The sequence below is a fragment of the Canis lupus genome, chromosome 12, assembly GCF_048164855.1.
Source record: "Canis lupus baileyi chromosome 12, mCanLup2.hap1, whole genome shotgun sequence".
In the NCBI taxonomy this organism is placed as follows: Eukaryota; Metazoa; Chordata; class Mammalia; order Carnivora; family Canidae; genus Canis; species Canis lupus.
Genome location: NC_132849.1, coordinates 8,042,841 through 8,065,194, shown reverse-complemented (window position 1 = coordinate 8,065,194; position 22,354 = coordinate 8,042,841). Strand labels below are relative to the sequence as shown.

The 22,354-nt window shown below is 37.8% G+C and overlaps 1 protein-coding gene and 1 pseudogene across 1 annotated transcript in view; one reads left to right on the top strand and one right to left on the bottom strand.

Annotated features, from left to right (window-relative positions):
* NOTCH2 (notch receptor 2) overlaps nt 1–22,354 on the bottom strand; it is a 160,664-nt gene that overhangs the window by 57,966 nt on the left and 80,344 nt on the right. Inside the window, exon 5 of the mRNA XM_072769558.1 lies at nt 14,625–14,747. Within this exon, the coding sequence (XP_072625659.1) occupies nt 14,625–14,747 (123 nt within the window). The remainder of the gene's footprint in view (nt 1–14,624; nt 14,748–22,354) is intronic.
* LOC140601053 (ubiquitin-conjugating enzyme E2 D3-like) lies at nt 3,516–3,874 on the top strand (annotated as a pseudogene).

Here is a 22,354-nt window from a genome sequence, read left to right as displayed (position 1 = left end):
TTGCAGGCTACTGCCATTTAACATGAAGACTAAGGCAGTGGGCTATGAGGCCCTTCCCATGTCCTATCAGCAAAGGAGAAAAGAAATAACTTGTTTTTAGTAACTACTTTCTCTACTGCCACCATGAGTTTGGGCTGACTTGGTACCAAATCCTTGGCTGCTACCTTAAATACTTGGAGCCACCCATAGCTCCTGATAACTTTCTGGCTGATCACTTTTGTCTCTTAACTATATCACAAATCCATATCTTTCCTTCATATATTTTACTCCAGATACTGTAGCTTATTGCTGGTTAATTAAACATTAAGTTCTTACTTAGAAATTTCTGCATATCCTATTCTCTCAGCCTCAAATATTCTTCCCCTCTTATTTATACGGCTAGTAACTTCTCATCCTTTGACTTCTCTTATAACTTAACTAGATCTCCAAAATCACATCTCCAAAATTTTCTCCATCACTGCATCTATTCCATTCAATCCATCCTGCCAACATCAGAAGTTGTACTTATTTATTTATTATTTATAGTCCCTGCCCCCATTAGACTCTAAGTTTCTTGAAGATAGAAACTGTGTCTGCCACTCACCTCAGTTTACATATGTGGACTTCACTAGACACTTGGTAAGAGAGGTGAAAGACTTAGACCTTAGATTTAATCTAACATGTTCATTTCACAGATGAGGAAAACTAGGGCCAGAGAGGTTCAGTAACTTGTCCACATTTGCACAGCTAGTTGGAAGAATGTTAGAAATTGACAAAATTAAAAATGGAAATCATTAAGTGCTAAAAAGGATGTTGGGGGTGTGAGGTCATAGCAGATCAAGTTAGTCTTCTAAATAAGGAAGGGGACTCGGACCTGGCTATTGAGAGACAGGGCAGGATTGAAAAACACAGGGAACGAGCAAGACGCTTCAGTAGTGCTATTAATGAAGACAATACTAATAACCCACCACTGGAAAAATGAGAATACTGTATCAGTTTTGAAAGAGTAGGTTGTTTTCATGTTGATCTTTTCTTACTAACTCATCCTATGGTCTTAAAACGAAAGGGTAAATACGTAAGATTATGGGCACAGCCTCCGGCAGTAAATATAACAGAGTAACCCGAGAGGATTGTACTGAAATGGAAACAGTGACCTAGGCTTCATTAGCAACAAGCTCTAGCCCAGTGAGCCGTGGACCACTAAACAGACATCATTTATGAGTTGCAACACACCAGGATACAAACAGCTCATTATGGCTCTCCCAAGGTACCACAAACAAACCATCAATCTGACTTGGAATTACAAGTGACTGGGAAGTGAGAGGAGGGGGAAAAAAAGAAAAGAAAAGAAATGATCACTGAGCCTTAGCACTTCGGGATAAAGTCCTTATCCTTCTGGTCATCTCTCAACTGTGAAGTGTGTGGGAAAAACTTTTATCACATCAATGGCCCTGTTAAGGGTCAACTCTCATTGCAACAACACATGAGGAACATATAAAAAATGAGTTTGCCTGGCCCTTGTCCTAACCCTGCTACCTTCTCTTCCATGGTTAAATCAAGAGAATTCAACCTCCAATATCTCCTTCCAGCCAGCAGTCACCCAAGCTCCTGGGTGTGGAGTTCAATCTTTTCATATCACAGCAGAGCACTTTTATAACTTCTGCCCTACAGAACCTTCTCAACACACAGATGATCTATTCTATTGCTGAAGTGAAAGAATAGAGAACAAGCTTGATTATCCTATCCTCCCGGGTCTAGAGTTGGTTGAAACATTCTGTATAAACCTGGAGTCTACAGGGTCTGCCTAATGAGGAAGTGTGTGCACTTGTGCACGAGCACGAGGCCTGGAGGTATGCAAGTGGCTAAGGGGATAATGTGCGAGTAGAGGATATACATATGGATAAGTGCAAGAATCTCAATGAATGTTCCCCCTAACCCAAGACACCATCATCTTTTCTAGGACTCTTCAAAAGCCTGGTTTCCTTGTATCCTGACCAATATATTTCCTGAAGAATCACCAAAAGGATCCCAGTATATACAGTGGGCTATGCCATTTGCCTGATCAAACCTTTGATGACAAATGGTTTGGTAACTTTATTACACCTAGGATGAATTTCTAAGGCCTATCCATGTTTTCTGCCAATCTCTCTAGTCTTTCCTTTGGAAACACCACTGGCTTTAGCCATTCTGGCTTTTTTCCATTTCTCAAAAGGATCAGAACCTTTCCCCCCACTCAGGGTCTTTGCACATGCTGTTCCCTGGCTCTGGAGCACTCTTATCTCCACTCTTACCAACTAATTCTTACTCACTATCCACAGCTGAAATGTCACCTTCTCAAAGACACATTACATGCCCACCCCCAACTCAATTAGTTCTGCCAATTAATACGCCATCCTAATAACCTCTACTTTTCCAGAAGACATTTATTACAGTTTAAAATTTTATAGATAAGTATATGATTTATGTCTGTGTTCCTCACTAGACTGTAAATTCCATGAAGAAATGGGTGGTAGCTATTTACTTCATTGGTGAATCCACAGCACTTAAACATAGTTCCCAGCTAATAATATTTAAGAAGTAGTCAAAAATATTTGTTAAGCAAGTTTATCTATATCTAAGTCTTCTCTTACTGAGGTCATTCTAATCCCAAAATAATAATCATCTTTCAACTCATCTCCTTCACACCTTTTGGGTATCTCTACTCTATTCATATCCTCAAAGTCTCCATTTCCCCCTAATTGACATTCATCAGTCAATACCCAAACTTTTTATTTTATCTCCCTGAACTCCATCCCATGTATGCCACATCCAATTCATCTCGCCTTTTAACCCTAACTATGTCTCAAGGGATAATTCTATACTATGGCAGGTACCCTCCCCCTCTTTCACTGAAACCTAAGATTTCCCTAATAACTGTACACTAGTGAGTCCACTTCAATAGAGGTCTCTTCTCCCCTTCTAATTGTCTCCATTTGCATGAGGGTAAGTAGGCAAAGAATCAATGTTTTCCTTATTCCCTAATGCTGCTACCACCTTCAAATAGTAAAAATATATTTATTAAGCAATTTCTAGGTACCACACTCTGTGATAAGTGCTTATATTGTTGTCAAATGTAATCTTCTCACACAATTAGTCTAGTTTCACAGATAAAGTATAGACCTGGTCCACAGTGAAGAAAGATACTAAAGTATCTCAGGAAGTAGGGAGAAGAGCTCCTGACAGAACTCAGTAACAGCCCTGAATTTGGAAGGAAGAGGTTGGGACAGCAACAACTGAAAAAATTAATGTTTTCATTCATTCATTCATCCATTCATTCAACAAATATGCACATACCATGTGCCAGGCACTGACCTATATATACTGAAATTATAATGGTAAAGAAAACAGTTGTGGCTTCTACCCTGTAAATAGGGATTTTACAACCAAACACACAATTATGACAGAGTGTGCTAAGTGCTCTAATAGATATAGGTTGCCTTGGGGGATAAAGTGGGAGAACAGAGAAACTATGTTCTGCAGATCCAGTTGGGGATGGTATGTTTCATTGGCAAGCCACAATTATGGGACCTAATGGTAGCCCATGTCAAGTCAGTAAGTTTTTTTGAATTTTATTTCCCTACAAACTTACCCCTTCAAGCTACCTAAGGTTACATTTACAACAAGAATTTATCATCCAAATATTAACAGTAACAGCAGCCTTTGTCTCAACATTTGAAGATCACAGTAGTGTCCTGCTTTAACTACTTCTAAAGTTTTTTATCCATTTGTTCACTGCTATGTGATCCAAACCCAGAGGACTCCCTCGTACCAGAGACTGACTGCATAGATCTATAAAAGAGATAGAGAGAAGCACAACAGAATATCTTGAGAATAAACTCATAAATATGCCATCTGATGATACCTTAAAGTTGGAATAACTTGCAGCATAGTTGAATAAACTTTAAACTACTGTTAACAAGAGAGAGAAAAAGTAACTTTATATGTTAACTGGTTTGTATGAGTGTGTATGTGTGTGGAAGCGTGTGTAGGAAGAGGGTAGAGGTAGAGAAGTAAGTGTATGTGTACTGGTTTGAACAGAAGAAAAAGCACGCCTCATTTGAGTCAATGAAAAAAACTCAGTGTGGTTCACTTATAAGACATGGATCAGGGAAGATATGGCTGGAGAGGGAATTATATACAGTCTTGGAACTCTATCCAAAGACAAGGAGGACCCACTGAAGCATTTTAAGCAAAGAAATAACACAATCCAATTTGTGTTTCAGAAAGCCCACTCTGTTGCTGTGAGGAGAATGGACTGAACTCCACCTCACCCCTCCAGGTCAATAGCAATTTAAAGCACTGGGGAGTCCCAGGGCTCCTGTGGCCGCTAGAGCAACAAGAGAGTCTGCAGTGAATCTGGGGCAAATTCCGGATGCAGCAGCACCAAAGAGCATACAGGCTCGGCCACTGTATGGAGAGCAATGGATGTTGTGCCAGTGCTGGATGTTCACAAAGCTGACCCCTGGCACAAAGGCTTCTCCACACAACAAGAAGAAAACAGTGCCAAGCTTCAATCCCCCTGCTAGGAAGCCAACACACTGGTTCTCTTGCCACCTTCTTGGGTTGCTGGGCTGTTAAACCAGTTTACATAAAGAGCCCCTCACCTCACTGCAGCAGGGGTTCCAAAGAAAATCAACCGATTCTATTTATGGGTAAGCAGTTACTATGAGCAGAATGAGTAAAATGGGAAAAACAACAACAATATGGGACCTATTAAAACATTCTGCAATAGGAAAGATGGAGAAGGTATCCCTTAAGATGTAGATGAAGAGCACACCTGTGGAAAAAAGTTCCCTTTCAGGATAGAAAGAATTGGCTCTGTATTCTCAAGAAATGTAGACAAATGTAGGTTTGAAAAAGAAATGAAAAATAATACAGGACATTGGACTCTGATGAAGAGAGATAGGCTGAGAAAAAAAAAACAAATATAGAGGACCTAGGTGCAATGAATAAATATATAAGAATATAAAAATGTAATTCAAATAAAAATCATAATCAGAAGCCATGAAGGACAGAACTGATAATGAAGAAAAATAAAAATAAATCAGTGTTTTAAGAAAAAGCTCAAGAAGCTCTCAAAAATGCAAAGAAAATTAAAATATCAGACACAAGATCTTAGCTATGGGAAGAATGAAGACCTAGTTAAGATAATAGGTGTTCCTGAAGATACAAAAGCAAATGAAAAGAATAATTTTTTCTGAAGTGAGAATAGACCTAAGTCTCCAGATCCAAAGGGCTCAAAAGTACTAGGAGAAAAAATTATCAGGATATACCTTTACCAATACCGGTTAAATATGTTATTTTAAAAAAAGAAGAAGAAGGGAGAGGTGGAGTCTGATACTGGACTTCCCTATAATGCTCACAAGATGCAACGGAACAATACTAGGAACCTTGTAAGATTGATTTGTGACCCAAGAATTCATTATCTAAACAGGATTCCATTTGCATATGAAAGCAACTAAATCAAAAGCTATTTTTCAAGTATCTAAGAGCTCTGAAGATATGCCAACATGCAGCTTTTCTGGAAAAAAAAAATTACTCCAAGATGTACTCATTTGACTGAAAAAATAAATCAAAATAAAGAATCCCGGAATGAAAAGGCTGTAAATCTAAGGTACTGGCAGATCAACACAAAACAGGTTACATACAGAATTAAGTCCAAAATATTATAAATTGGACTATAAAGCAATGTGAATATCAAGAATAATTTTTAAAGGGATGCCTGGTGGCTCAGCAATTGAGGGTCTGAGCTTCGGCTCAGGTAGTGATCCCAGAGTCCCAAGATGGATCCCATAACGGGCTCCCTGCATGGAGCCCAATTCTCCCTCTGCCTGTTTTTCTGCCTCTCTCTCTGTGTCTTTCATGAATAAATAAATGAAGTCTTTATTTTTTTAAAAGATTTATTTATTCATTCATTCATTCATTCATTCATTCATTCATTCATTCATGATAGACATAGAGAGAGGCAGAGACACAGGAGGAGGAAGAAGCAGGCTCCATGCCGGGAGCCCAACATGGGACTCGATCCCAGGACTCCACGATCACGCCCTGGGTCAAAGGCAGGTGCTAAACCGCTGAGCCACCCAGGGATCCCCAAATGAAATCTTTAAAAATAAAAAAAAGAAGAATTTTTAAAGAAAATGCTTAAGATTTTTCAAATTCAATAGCATTACTACGGTATGAATTTTTAAATCCTAGATCATATAAACAAAATCCAGAGAGAAGATACAGAGAACCAAGAGTATGCTTATTCCTCATCTTACAGAAGAGGCAATTAGTATATGCTGTTTCACTTTTGACGCTAAAAAGTAGAGATGGATTCAAACCCCAATTTTTTTTTTTTTAGATTTTTAAACAAATTTACTCATGAGAGACAGAGATAGAGAGAGAGGCAGAGAGGCAGAGACACAGGCAGAGGGAGAAGCAGGCACCATGCAGGGACCCCGACGTGGGACTCGATCCCGGGTCTCCAGGATCATGCTCTGGGCTGAAGGTGGCACTAAACTGCTGAGCCACCAGGGCTGCCCATGTATACCTTTTAAAAAAAAAAAAAAAACACTAAATACTATAATTTAAATCATCTCACCTAAATAAATAAATAAATAAATAAATAGATAAATAAATAAATAAATAAATAAATAATCTCACCTCTATCTCTTGTCCTCATGGACCAATTTCCACTTCCATGAATGACTTAAATACATGACTTACGATCTTCTCACTCTTTCCTTTCCTATCTCCCATGAAATTAATATCCTGGTTGAGAACTAATAAGGTCATCCAAATGAAGAGTTCTTTACTTTTCTCAACTCAACAGCCACCACCTCCGCTCCACATCACAAGCACACTCACATTCTGGATCTCATTACAAGACACTCATTGTTCCAACCACAAGATCTCAAATTTGGTACTTCAATTCTGACTTCCCATCTTCCTCTTTCCCCATTCCCAACAACCATTTCATCGAACTAGCCCCCATTAACACTCGTGAGAGTGAAGCCCTCCTAAATAATCCAGTTCATTAACCAACCCCTTTCTAGCTGCCCCAACTCAGTCTAGACAAGGTTCTACAGTCAGTCAATCGAATGAAATTTCTGTCCCCTCTAGCTACTGCCCTGCATTTCTCCCTCTTTTAGCTGTAAAAAATCTTGAATAAGTGATCTATATTCACTCCTCCCTTTCCTCCCTCCTCAATACCCACTTTTTCCCTAATTTAACCCCTTGCAATTTGGCATCCTTCCCTCCCTAATATTAAAACTACATTTTAGAAGATTTCCAATGACCTTAAAAATTGTGATTAAATCTTTGCAATTATCATTCTTATTTCAGTCTCTTGTCATTCATTCAATAACTACTATATGTCAAAACTGGTCCCAAGAATTCCAAAATAAGTAACACTATCCCCATCCTTCAGAGGCTGAGAATCTCTCAGGTGAGATAAGCATATATAAATCAGGAACAGTGGTAAGTACCAGAGATAGCTCCACAGAGGCATGCAGAGTTGAGGCAAAGGCACAGTCTTAAAATGGAGTCCCCTGGCTCAGGGTTTATTGTCATGGCAGAGCTTCTTCCCAACTCACACACATCCCTTTCTGCCACCTTCCGTCTTTGGATCCCTTGCCTCCTCCATTTTCTGACATGTGGACTTTTCTCATAATTTAGGTCCAAACTCTCTGTTCTTCTCACATCACACACTTTCCCTTACAGATCTGATACATCCCCAGGGCAACCAAAAACAAGACTCAAAATTGGAGTCTAGAGCTCCTGCCTCTCATCTGACCTCCTGGGTCTTTAAGTGTTTTTCTCTTGGAAAACTCACCTCAAACTCACCAGCATTTCTAGCCCATTTCTCTATCGCTGTTAATAGAACCCCCATTCTCTCATTACACAGATTCAAAACAGAAGTTAATCTACTCTATTTCCCCCTTCAACCAACCAAGTACTTAGATGACCCCCAATTTCTACCCATGTCTTCTCTCAAACTCATGTTCATTTATAGTTCCTACCTTCTACTATGGTTATGTATAGACTTTCTTCTTTTTTCCTAGTGAATTTGATCATCCTTAAAAGATAAGAATTTTTTGTGTGTGTTTCTCTTACAGCATCAGCATAATACATTTGATATAACAGTGAGTTACTGTTAACTGTTATTAAATATGTTATTGAAGATACCTTACAACAATTCTGTGGGGGCTTGAAAAGCCATGGAAAGAAACTATATCTTGCCTGGGATGTGGGCAAAGCCAGACATTGAGTCATGAACCACAAGGACAAAAAAGATCCCTCAGTCTTACCTCCTATGTTGTATGGGGGGCTATCCTAACCACCCTCCCCTGTTCACACCAATGTGACCACTCATCAACTTTGATACCTTTAGGATGAGGGTGCTTCAGGTTAGCACTCTGGCAATCTGCCCAACAGATAGCAAACTGAAATTGGGTGGTGAAGCAGAATTCCAGAAAACAGGCTTTTATCAAGTCCTTACAATCAGGTTCACAGCAGAGAACTGAAATGGGAGATGCATTTTCCCATTCCCTCATGTAGAATGCAAATGAGAATACTTTTCAGCCTCAGATATAAACAGTTCCCACTCTCAACCAAAAACCTCCATCCCTATAGTATTTAAAAAACAGAAAAGTGGTTGTGAGAAAACCCTCACCCTAGGGAACAGCTTGTCACCAACTAGAGGCTAGACTGAAATGAGGCATCTAGTTCAAAATCAAAATACTGCTATGAAAAGACTCCACTCCTAAACACAGGAGCTAGCTACGGCACCACCTCCAGGAGTATGTACTTGCTGATTCATGCCAAAAATTTTTAATGAAATTGGAACAATTGACAGTAAAGGGAGTTTTAAACAATTCTTTGGGCTCATCTATTATAAAAGGAGAGCTGAGAGAAAATGTGGTTGGTTTTATTTGACTCATGTCCACCTAACTTCCACTGTTCACTTCTGCTTAACGTCCCAAAGCACTATTCCAAGCCCAAGCTGAAATTACATTTCTGGGTTAATAACAAGCACAAGAAAATAAATCACGTCTGCCCTATGAGTGAACCCAAACCAAAAGCTGCCAGAGAGGAATTTGTGAGTTGAGTTTAGAGGCAACTTTAATTCTGAAGGAAATGAACCTTTAAAAAGAAAATTCAAATAATAATCTGTGTAGACAAAACATCAATCTACACTGGTTTAATTAATTTGGGAGCATTTATAACTTTTTTTTTTTTTCCTTAAGTGGATACCTGCCAGAGCAGAACTTCTTTCATAAGATGGCTTGGGGCCAAATATGGTAATAGTAAAAACATTTGTGCTCAGGCTTCACCAAATCCTTAGGTTTATTTCCATTTTCCTAAAGGAACATCCAACTATTCAGGCTTATCTCTATAACAAAATTCCTATAAAAAGTAAACCATTTGCCCAAATCCCAAGACCAATTTCTTTCTTCTACCTGGGCTTCAGTTCATCCAGAAGAATGATACCTTTTGAAGGTACAAACTAATACTGTTCCTGATGGACATGTCAGGTGAGAAGACTAGATTAGAACACAGTTTTGTCCACAACTGATGTGGCAACCACATTAGAACAGGCCAACATGCTTTCTTCTAGTGAGACAAACCCAAGGCCCCCTGTATAGACAAGTCTATCCCTTTACCAGCCCAGATCAGAGAGGATACTCCTACATAGTAGCAGCAGTTGTAATACCTACAGAACTTAACGTCTTACTTAAAGGAGTGCTGTCCAAAAAAATATATCATGAGATACACAGATTTAATTTAAAATTTTCTGGTAGCACTTAAACAAAAGAAAAGGAAACAGATGAAATCAATTTTAATATTATATTTTAACTCACTATATCCAAAATGCTATCGTTTAGGTATCTAAACCAATATTTAAAACACTATTAGTAAGACATTCAAACTTGGGTATTTTACAGCTGTGGCACATCTCAATTAGGCCTGTCACATTTCAGATACTCAATAGTAAAATGTGGCTCATGTCTGCCATATCAAACAGCACGGATCTGGAATGTTTTACATAAGTGCAATTTTCAGCTGTAATTGTAATTTACAATTACAATTAAATGTAATCTATATGATAAATGAAAGGCTCAAAAGGTTTTTTTATTATACCACTTATTCCCCTAATATCCCAGTAAAGTAACTAAGAGATGTTAGAGTTCTATGGATAGCAAAATAAAGCCTTCTGAAGAAAAGGAAGCTGATTCATTTATCCCAAATCAAACCATGAAAAGGCTCAGAAAAAATTTCTGGTTATCTTAAAGCCCAGAACTTGCTACTAAAGACCAAACCTTCTCTGTATGCATATTTATAAAACAACATAGTATCAGGCTCCTTTCATTATAAACTAATATAGTGCTGTATGTTAACTACACTAGAATTAAAATAAAAAACTTAATTTAAAAAAATATGCAAAATTCATAATCTCCTTTATTTCAAATTGATATCTAGTTTCTTCAGCTATATAATTCCATCCATTTTTTTTAAAGATTTTATTTAGGGGATCCCTGGGTGGTGCAGCGGTTTGGCGCCTGCCTTTGGCCCAGGGCGTGATCCTGGAGACCCGGGATCGAATCCCACGTCGGGCTCCCGGTGCATGGAGCCTGCTTCTCCCTCTGCCTATGTCTCTGCCAATCTCTCTCTCTCTCTCTCTCTCTGTATGACTATCATAAATAAATAAAAATTAAAAAAATAAAAGAGTGAATGTATCAAAAATACCATTCATACTAAAAAGAGTAAAAAAGAATATTAAAAAAAATGAAAATAAAGATTTTATTTATTTATTCATAGAGACAGAGAGACAGAGACACAGGCAAAGGGAGAAGCAGGCATCATACAGAGAGCCTGACATGGGACTCGATTCTGGGTCTCCAGGATCACGCCCTGGGCTGCAGGTGGCGCTAAACCGCTGCGCCACCGGGGCTGCCCAATTCCATCCATTCTTTTTCAGATACCTGGCAACTTCATTTCCTCTCCTAGTAGACTACTCCAAACTCCTTTTACTCTTTTGTCAAAACCCAGACCAAACACTCAAGTGCTTCAACTCTTGCTGCAAATTGTAGGGGGAAGTCTGAACAAAATTGCAATAAGGTTCCTGGATATAGTGAAAAAAAAATCACCTGCCCGAATATAAAATATTCACTCAATATTGACTTCTAATTTCAAAATAATTAGGAAAATTTCTAAAATAGAAAAAAAACAATAAATCACCACATCCTTAAATAATAAAACTGTAAATTGAACACTGTCTACTTAAAAGATTCAAAATCCTTAAAAAATAAAAAGGAACCTGCAGAGTCAATTTGTATAGAAAAAGACCACAGATTTGAGCACAGACCCAGGGTTCAACAAGCCTAGATTCAAACCCTAACCCAACCATTATGTGCCCTGAGTAAACTGTTTAACCCTTCTGAATATCCATTACTATCTGTAAAAAGGATATTTAATAAACTCTACCCTTGATTCAGTTATCACAAAGATTACACAAAACAAAACATTGTAATTAGCACAGTATTTGGTTACTAACAAACACTAGTCAACTCCCAGCTCCATTCATTTCTTTAATTTGTATAAAGCAGAAAATATTAATCTGAATTTATAGCTCTGATATCAGTATCTGACTCCCATTTTTCTTTCTATTCTTCTCAGACTGAGGTGAGGGCTGAGAAGGTGAACAGTTCAGCTGTATGCTACTGAGAACAAAGGTGTGTAGAGAGCTCTAGTAACTGTATTATCAACAACAGTTCAGTAACCCTATAACTTGGTATTTCCCTCACCTCAAGCATATAATAATGCCAAAATTAACATGGTGAACATTATCTCTGAGGCATGAACATACAGTGTAGTAAGGGAACCCAGAGAAAAATATGTAGCTCAGCCTGAAGAGAGGTCACAGAAAGCTCCCAGAAGGAGGGAACCATGAGACTTGAGCCAGGCAGGCAAAATTGGTGAGGACAACAGGCAGAGGAGTAGGGAAGGGAAATCTGTGGGAGAGGAATGATGTGAGTGAAGACATAAGATGTAGTAGATATGGGAGAACTGGAGGCAGTTCTTGTTGCTGGAATATAAAGTGCTGTTAGATGCATGAGAATACCGGAGAAGCCAACAAGGCTGAGACCTGAAGGAATTCATACAGCAGAGAAAGGACCTAGGACTTGATCCTGTTAGTAATGGGGATAGCAAAAAACAAGGCTGGAACAACAAGGCCACTAGAAATCAAAGAATCGGATGACTGAAAAAGAGGAAGGAAACCTATGGTAGGAAATCAAAGACTGAGAATCATTTTAAATGACAGCAGATCAAAAGAAATAAATATTGTCATACTAAACTTCTCTAGAAATCCGTCGTCCTTTCTAGAAAATACAAAAGCACATGGAGAAAGAGACATACGGTACTTATTAAACGTCCTGGAGCAAGAAATTTTGATAAAATATCACTTCACTGGGAGAGCTTTCCCAAGATTGCACCTTCCTAATTAATATCAAAGCATAAAATAGAGTACAGCATCAAAGAAATCATTTAATCTTCACTGGCATCAGAAGCCTAGTACCATGTACAACAAAGAGCCACTCTCCCACAGAGCAAAGAGAGATTAGAATAGCGCCAAGTTCCTAACAAGCATCTTATCCTGTCCAAAACCACTCTAAGGATCATTAAAAAGAGAAAAATTTAAATCTTTCCAGTTCTCTCATGTAATGAACTTCATAGTAATTTTTTTGAGTTGAAAAGAAAAATGGCATCTGAAAAAATCTACCAGAGAAACAGCAAAAGCTAAGGAGAAGAGAGAATATGACAGAAAAAGCAGAGTATTGGGAGTGAAGTCCTAGGATCAAGACACCAAGACACCAATTCTGGGGAAACTCAATACAAAGTATTAAAAAGGACAAGTTGGGGACGCCTGGGTGGCTCAGCGGTTAAATGCCTGCCCTTGGCCCAGGGAGTGATCCTGAGGTCCCAGGATAGAGTTCCACATCAGGTTACCTGCATGGAACTTGCTTCTCTCTCTGCTTGTGTCTCTGCCTCTCTCTGTGTGTGTCTTTCATGTATAAATAAATACAATCTTTAAAAAAAAAAAAAAAAAAAAGGACAAGTTGGGGATTAAAATCAGAAATGTGTGCCATTCTAGGAAATCATGTTACTAAAGTTTTAAACCCTTTTAATCTTTTCTATTATTAGTGTACAGCTCTAAAGGGTACTCTATATAATTAGCTCCTACAAAGAAGGGAAAGCAATTTGGAGATTCTAAAGAATATCAGGTAGTAATGGCAGCAATCCAACATTAAGACTTCTTTGCTGGGCAAAAAACTCTCACTGGTGCTAAAGTTTCTTTTTTTTTTTTAAGATTTTATTTACTTATTTCAGAGAAAAAGAGAGAAAGCACAAGTGGTGGAGAGGGAGAGGCAGGCTGCCCATGGAGCAGGGAGCCCAATGAAGGACTTGATCCCAAGACCCTGGGATCATGACCTGCAACAAAGGCAGCCACTTAACCAACAGTCACCAAGGCGCCCCTGAAATTTCTTCCTTGTAACACTAATTTATTCTTAGGTCTCCATATTAAATCATCAAGTTCTCTCAAAAAGGCTTAGTTCTTAGTCACTTAATCAGTTCTTAATTGTTTCCACTTTCAGTTAGATAAATAGATATAAACAGAAATTAGAACCAAATGTCTGCATAAAATCACTTAACTTTCAAAAATAAGTGGAAAATCTGCCTAAGACAACATCAGACACTTCCAAGAGGTTGTAAAATTAAACAAGACTAATGTCTGAGCCTGAAAAATCTGTTCTTGTCCAATGTACAAAAAGGGATACAAAAAAGGAAAAAGAAGTGTAGAGGGGTGTCATAAAAAGTATGTCATCAAGGCTGTCTGCCCAACCCTTTGCATAACTATAGGACATGGCAATAATATGAGATGGATTTCTGTCCATGAATAAGCTCTGAACTCTTGTAGTCTGTATAAGTTTTATTTTCATTTTTTAGTTGAAAGAAGAGTATTTTAATAGCCTTTTCATATAATTATGATTATTCTTTGATACTACATCAAAACTTAAGTTGCAGTGGTTTTTTTCCAGCTTTACTAGATATAGTTGACACATAATATTGTATAAATTTAAAGTATACATACAATGTGATGACTTGATACACATTTATAGTGTGTGTAGCAAAATTATTACTACAATAAGATTAGTTAACACACCATTACTAAGCATAAACCATTTCTCTGTAAGTGTGGTGAGAACATTTATATTTTCATAGTTAATTATGTTCTTTTCCTCTCAAATATGTGTTAAGTATCTACTATATCCTACACAATGTGCTGTTTTTCCCAGACCTCAGTCTGTCAGTAATTGCTCTTCTTTCGTATCTGCCATAGTACCTTAGCATAGTGCTGAAGTGCTGAGTTCAGAGCACCAGCCCAATAACCTGTGAAAATATTTTTCTTTAAATGAGCAGAGAAGAACATTTGGGGTTAGCACTATCCCCAATGATATAACACAGAGACCCTTGTAAAAGGTGTCTACTTGAAAAACAGCCTGCCTCTCCTTACCAATCCATGCCCCGTTCTGGTTAATTTACCACAGTGTGCATACCTGTCCACTGAGGGGGACAGCGGCAGTTGTAAGTATTAACCCCATCCACACAAACCCCTCCATTCTGACACTTGTGGTTAGGGCAGTCATCAATATTCCGCTCACAGGTGATCCCTTCAAAACCTGGATAGAGAAGAACAAGAGAAAACAATGAATTCTCATGCAGAAGTAAGTGATCAGCTCTTCCACAGAACATGGTCATCAGAACAGACCTACTTCATTATTTCAGTTCAGTAGCCAGCAGCCAGTCAACCCAGGACTCACCATACAAAAAAATCCCCCAATCTTCTGTCTTATCTTGCCTTGAGAGATGCTAGACAGTTAAAGTGACTCGTTATTCCAATAACATGCCTTCATAGTTACCTCACAAGTATTTCAAAGTGTTTTTGTGAAATAAAATCCCAGTGAAGAAAAATGTCTACTTAGACAACTATTCACTGGTTCTTAAAAAGGGAAGGGGGAGGATATTAGATTTTCCCCAGCTCCGTGCTAGATGAATGAGGAGAATAGGGGTGCCTGGGTGGCTCAATGGGTTAAGCACCTACTTTCGGCTCAGGTCATGATCTCGGGGGCCTGGGATCAAGCCCTCCGTTGTGCTCCCTGCTCAGCAGGGAGCCTGCTTCTCCCTCTCCTCTGCCCCTACCCTTTGCTCGTGCTGTCTCTCTCTCTCTCTCTCGTTTTCTCAAATAAAGAAATAAAATCTTTTTTTTTTTAATGAGGAGAACAGATAAAAGATCACCTAATTAAATTTAAAATAATTTACTTTATTCTTAGGATGCCTGGGAAAACTAAGTGGGGGTGCAGAACATAAAAAAAAATATTGAGCTCACAGTCTGAAGATATGGATCAAGTTCCAATCTGACTACCTATAAGCTATTTAACACATACTAAATTACAAACTCTGAATTAGCTTCCTCATCTGTAAAATGAGGCTGATTCCACCTGCCCAACCTGTCTTTCTAGGTTGTTATAAGTGCCATATCATGAGTAAAATATATTTATATTATAAATATAAAAACGTATCCGAAAATGGGGTGGCATTATTATTAATTAAACTTACCAACCCTTCAAATTCTTCATCCCTCTCTCCACATTTAAAGCATTACTTCCTTCCTTTTAATTTTTCCCTTTAATAAAAAATGAAACCAGCACACCAAACTTCAACTTAACTACCCATAGTGTGTTTGTCTGTAATTCATATACTGAGCTTTTCCTTTCTTTCTCCTTGCTACCAAATTCCACAGCTAGTGAAATAGAAGACTATCAGCTTTTTTTTTAGATTTTATTTATTCACAAGAGACACAGAGAGAGAGAGGCAGAGGTATAGGCAGAGGGAAAAGCAGGCCCCCCCACAGGGAACCCGATGAATTAACTCGATCCCAGGACCCCGGGATCATGCCCTACGCTGAAGGCAGATGCTCAATCACTGAACTGCCCAAGCATCCCAAGACTACCAGCTTTAAAATTGAATGTTCAACTGAACATTCCCATTTGAAATACAGTATGACTAAGTATTTGGCTCTTCAAAATGTCCCTGAAGGTTTTTCTTCTCTCACTCAAAACACTTATTGGGTCTTATGCTAAGCAATGGGGATATAACTGTGAGTAAAAAAGACAGAATGTCCCTGCTTTGGAGGTGTTTACAGCCTGGTGAATGGGACTGATACCAATCACACCCTGCTTTATTCATTCCTACCACAAGCTACTGTGACATTCTACATCTGCACTGGCTGCAACATGGCTGGTTTCTCTAAATAAAGTGGCAGTCATGTAAACAGGTATAAACCAAGCAGGAAAAAAAAAAAAAAATTACCGACACCAAAGGAAATCATGTCATGGAAGATGGGAATAATTGAAAGCTTGATAAAGAGAATTATATTTCTCTAGGCATCTGGTATACAGTCCATTCAAGGAGATGAATTACTAAGTAAGCTTAAGAGAGACCATAAAATTTTTTATAGACTCAGATTTTTAAAAATTTATCCTATTACTCATAGATCTGTTTAACTGTATGAAAGTCTTACAAATGAATGGAGTCAGAAAATACTGGTTTAAGCCCACCCATAATTAAGACAAAGTAAGCACAAATCTACAGATCCACCAAGTAGCAGTGTCTGAACAATAACTGAGGTCTTTGCTCCTACTGTAGTGCTCTTAATGGAAACATTCTTTAGAAAAGTAAAAGATACAGTTTTAGAGTGTGGGAGGAAAGTAGGGCTCCTGGCCCACCACTGCTGGAACGTGCATGGTCTAGTGGTATTTTATAACTGGTAACTTGATCTTTATGATGAGTAAGACTAATATGGTTGACTACAATATCAGGGAGGTGATAAAGCCCTTATAGCCAAACTATTAGGAATTGAAACTGTGACCCTGAATATACATTAGCTGATGCTACAACTAACTGAATTCACCAACCACAAAGAAAGCAGAAGCATTTCAGCATAACCACAACTATAAGAAATAAAATGTTTTATTTTTATAATTGACTATTTTCAAGGTAGTTTTCCCCTGTCAAAGGTAAGCACATAAGAAGGCAGGTTGGTAAGAGTTAATTCATGATTAAAGCATGGCCTTTGGGGCCATGGTTCAACTTTCAACATTTCCATGCAGTAGGTGAGTGAACAGGGGTAAGATACTAGAACTTTTTTTCCTCTATGGGGTAATTAACAGGGCCTACTACAGAGGATTACTGTAAAGAATAAACTAATTAGATACATAGAGAACTTAATTCAGTAAATGGTGCTGGGACAACTGAATATCTACAGGTAAAAGAATAAATTGGACCCCTTTCACATTCCATAATACAAAAAATTAACTTAAAACCTAAGAATTAAAATTATAAGACTCTCATGAGAAAGCACAGGAGTGAATCTACAGAGATTCATGCCTACTTGGGGTAGGCAAAGTTTTCATAAATATGACCAAAAGTATAAGCAACAAAAGAAAAATTAGTAAGTTTGGATTTCAACAAAACTAAAAACATTTGGGTTTCAAAAGATACCATCAAGAAAGTAAAAAAACAGCCCACGGGATGAGAGAAAATATTTGTAAATCATGTATCTGATAAGAGACTTGTATTCAGGATATATAAAGAACTCTTACAGCAATTATAAAAATACAGTATAAATAATATGATAATAAGGCAAATAGCCCATTACAGAATGAGTAAAGGACCTGAATAGATATTTCTCCAAAGATGATATACAAATGGCCATAAGCACATGAAAAGATGCTCAATACCAATAGCCATCACAGAAATGCCCATTAAAAGCACAATGAGATGTCATCTCACACCAACTAGGATGGTTATAATCAAAAAGACAGACAATAGCAAGCATTAGTGAGGATGTACAGAAATTGGAACCTTTATATACTGCTGGTTGGAAGGTAAAATAGAGCAACTACTCTGAATAGTCTGGCAGTTCCTGAAAAGGTTAAACAGTTACCACATCACCCAGCAATTCCTCTCTTAAATATACACCCAAGAGAAATGAAAATATTTGTCCACCCAACAACTTGTACAAGAATGTTCACAGTAACATTGTTCATAATAGCCAAAAAAGCAGAAGGAGCCCAAATGTCAATTAATTGATGAATGGATAAATAAAATGTGGTGAGCACTGAGTAATGATTGGGATTCTTGAATCATATTTCACACCTGAAACTAATATAACATTGTATGTTAATTATACTTTAATTTTTAAAAAGTAGGGGGAAATGTGGCAAATCTACAATGGAATATTATTCAGCCATGAAAGGAATGAAGTACTGATATCTCCTACAACATGAATGAACTTTGAAAACATTACAAAAACGTCAGGTGAAAGAAGCCAATCACAAAATGACCACATATGTTTCTATTTATATGAAATGTCCAGAACAGGCAAATCTATAAACAGAAAGTAGATTAGTAGTTGCCTAGTGCTGGGGGAGAATTAGTGACCAAGGCAATGTGACTGCTAATGGTATAGGGTTTCTCTTGGAATGATAAAAATGTTCTAAAATTGACTGTGGTCATGGTTACACATATCTGTGAATACACTGAAAACCACTGAATTGTATACTTTAAAGAGTGAATTATATGGTATGCAAGCTGGATCTCAATAAAGCTATTATAAAGGGGAAAGCATTTAAAACAGTGCCTGATCTATACATATTAGCTAATACTATTATGTATGAACAGAATAAAAGTAGTCCACAGAAATTATCTACTCTAATCCTTTTATGTTACGGATGAAGAGGTTGACAACCATGTGGCTGACTTATCCAAGTTTATATGGCTAGTAGGTAGGAGTCAGTACTGAACTAGTTTCAATCATTACGCTGTCTGGGACCCCAGAGTTCCATGCAAAAATCTGAAAAACTGACGTAGGTTAAAAGTTCCCATGTCTGAGAAAACTCAAACCAAATCAGTTCTCCTCCAGAGTTAAGACAGAATTTATGCTATAAAAATAAAGATACAAACCTCTTTTTGGAAACAGCTAGCAAATTCTTGTTAGAAAGTCCATCCAAGGAGGGGAGGTGGTGGTAAGGCTTATATGAATAAGTTACAGTGCAATCACTTCTTAAAAATGTATTTTAAGGTTCTAGGGGAAAGGGAAACAGACAAGTCTCCAGACCTGTGGGTGGGATGGTTGTAACAGACTTACAAAGAGGCTCACATGACCGTACTAAAAGGAGTCTACTGCTTAAAGCCAATTCACATCCTTAAAAGGCCAAAAAGAGAGAAATCAAACTTAGAAGGAACATTTTAAGACTGTGCTATTATAAAACCATGGCCCATGTAACTGATAAATGATGACATGAGGCAGGGGAGCATAAAAGAATCTTTTGACCTGGTCATCCCACACAGAGAACAGCATCTCTCAAGAAAGCACCCATATCTTTCCATTTTTCAGATGTTGGGATGTGTGAGGGTAGAAAGGCTTGTGGAGAGATACAAAGAAGAGAGCAGAAAGAGGAAGATGAAATGACACAACTAAGATTCTCCCAAACCAGGCTAAAAGTCATCCAGAAGAGCTTTAGTCCATAGGGATGAAAGAATGAGAAAAAAAAAAAAAAACACAGGAATATCTGGAACTAGACAAAGGCAAAAAAGAGCTACAAGGCTACTTTCCCCCACAACCCCCCAAGAAAAAAATCTGTCACAAAAGCAAACTGGCCCCATATCTGTCCAGTTAGTTTTCTTGGCATACATCTTCCTTTCTCACTGACCTTCATGACTGGCCATGTATCCCCCAGCCCCACCACCCACCCAGGCTGCTGCTCCTACACACCTCCCTTAATATCTCCCTAATGATTCCACTCTTCTTACTTCATCACCGAAAAAGTCAAAGAAATGAGTAAGCTGAAATAAAAGAAAGAAATTCAGTATAAAATATATTTTTAATTATAGAATATAATAATTCTCTTTTCTATCACATTTAATTCATTCATTTATCAAACATTCATTGGGTCTCAATTTTGTGCCAGGCACTAAGTTGGGTACTGGGAGGAAAAGTTAAAAAAAAAAAAGTGTCTATTAGAAAAGATGAACAAATAAACCATCAGTTTGATAAGTGCTGTGCTAGAGGTATACAAGTTAGCAAAAGACCTTAGGGAGGTCTCTAATGCCCTTGGGGATTGGGAACATAGAAGGCATTTCAATGAAATAGTTCCTTTGACACATCATAAAAAATAAGTCCTTAGCAACACCTGGGTAGCTCAGTTGATTGAGCATCCAACTCTGATTTTGGCTCAGGTACAATCTCATGGGATAGAACCCCGAGTCAGGCCCCAGGCTCAATACAAAGTCTGCTAGAAAATCAATCTCTCTCCTTCTGCCCCTCCCACTCACACTCTCTCTTTAAATAAATTAAATATTTTTTTAAAGAGTAATTTCTATATAAAAAGGCAAGAGGGGCAGGGGAAGGTAACAGAAAGCTAAGGAGATGGCATGGTCCAAACTACTGAGCATAGGAGAATAGGAAAGACCTCCAGGAACATCAACTAAAACTGGAACTAAAATAATGTACCCTGGAAAGTGGTATAATCATTTCTTCATCTGCTCTAAAGAAACCTGCCAAATTATGATTAGTATAATACCCAAGAGAAAGTCACATGCCCTTGCATCTGAGAATGCAGGAGGGAATTATTTATAATAGTTTTAAAGCTCAGACACAAAAGCCACAAAATGAGCCTAAGGTTTATTTTAATGATATAGGGATATCACATATAATCAGCCTGTGAAATACAGAGGTGGTTCACAGAGAATAAGCCTCCGTTGTTTGGAAAGGACGAATCAGAGATCTTCTTATGAATTTTTTAAAAAATCATAGAGGAATAGAAAGGTGTGGCAGAAAAAGAAAAGGAAAGTACATTGAGGACTGGCCAATCCAACTATGAACTCACAAGGCACAGCCAATAGATTCAAACAACCCACTGTTCTCTGATAACCTGTGCTACTTTTTAAAATATCCACAAACACAAGACTACCCTAACTGATTCTCTCCCCATTAATTGGTCCTAACCCAAAAATACTGGGAATCAATAATTCACTAATTTATTTTCTATCTTTTTCTTATGTTAAAATTATTCTGGCTGAATGTCCCTTTTCAGAGCTTCTTGCCACTAAAGATTTATTTAATGCTATCCCATGAAGGATCTGGATTATTAACAGTTGATCATTCAGGGAGAAGATGAAATATGGTTCCTTGGTTTGATTCTATTAGTTCCCTCTTGAATATACTCAATATATTTTTCCTTCCCTCTGTAGAGAAATACTTCTTTCTGTTATACAAGATGAGTCACTTTCCAGTTTTAATCCCCTCTCCATGAGTCTTACAGTAATACTCAAATATTAAACTCGTATTTCTCAACCATAAAATGGAATGAAATCTTGCCATTTGTGACAAAATGGATGGACCTAGAGAGTACTGTTTGCTAAGTGAAATAAGTCAGATAGAGAAAGACAAATACCGTATTATTTCACTTATATGTGGAATCTAAAAAACAAAACAGACTCAAATACAGAGAACAAACTGGTGGTTGCCAGGAAGGAGGTGGGGGGATGGGGGAATGGCAAAATAGTAAAAGGGATAAAGAGGCACAAAATTCTAGTAATAAGATAAATATGTCATGGAGGTGAAAAGCACAGCATTAGGGAACACAGTCCGTAATACAGCATTAGGGAACATAATACTGTAATACTGTTGTATGGGGACAGACAGAGAACACATTTACTGTGTTAAGTACTGAGTAATATATAAAATTGTCGATTACTATGTTGTGCACCTGAAATTAATATAACATCATATGTCAACTATACTTCAATAACAAAAGTCTAAAAATTAACTCACTGTAACTACAGTGTCCTTTGCAGGAAAAGAACTATAACTCGGCCATTTGAATGTAGTCACTAACTTGCGACTTTCAGAGTTGCAAAGGACTCTGAAGTTCTTCTCCAGTACCAGAGTACACAAGAACTACAGAGAACTCAAACTAAGTCTAGGATGTATGATACCAGAAAGAAGATGGGAAGACCAAAATTACCTTCTCAGTACTCTGATAGCATAGTAAATCCACTTGGTCAATGAATATTGGTGTGCCTATTATGAATGTGGCACTGTTTTGGGGTGCTTGAGATACGTCACTAAACAGAAACAAAGACTCCAACTTTCACTTGAAGAGGGGAAGAGGCAGCAGAATTCAGAAAAGACAGACAATAAACAATAGACATAATGAAGTGA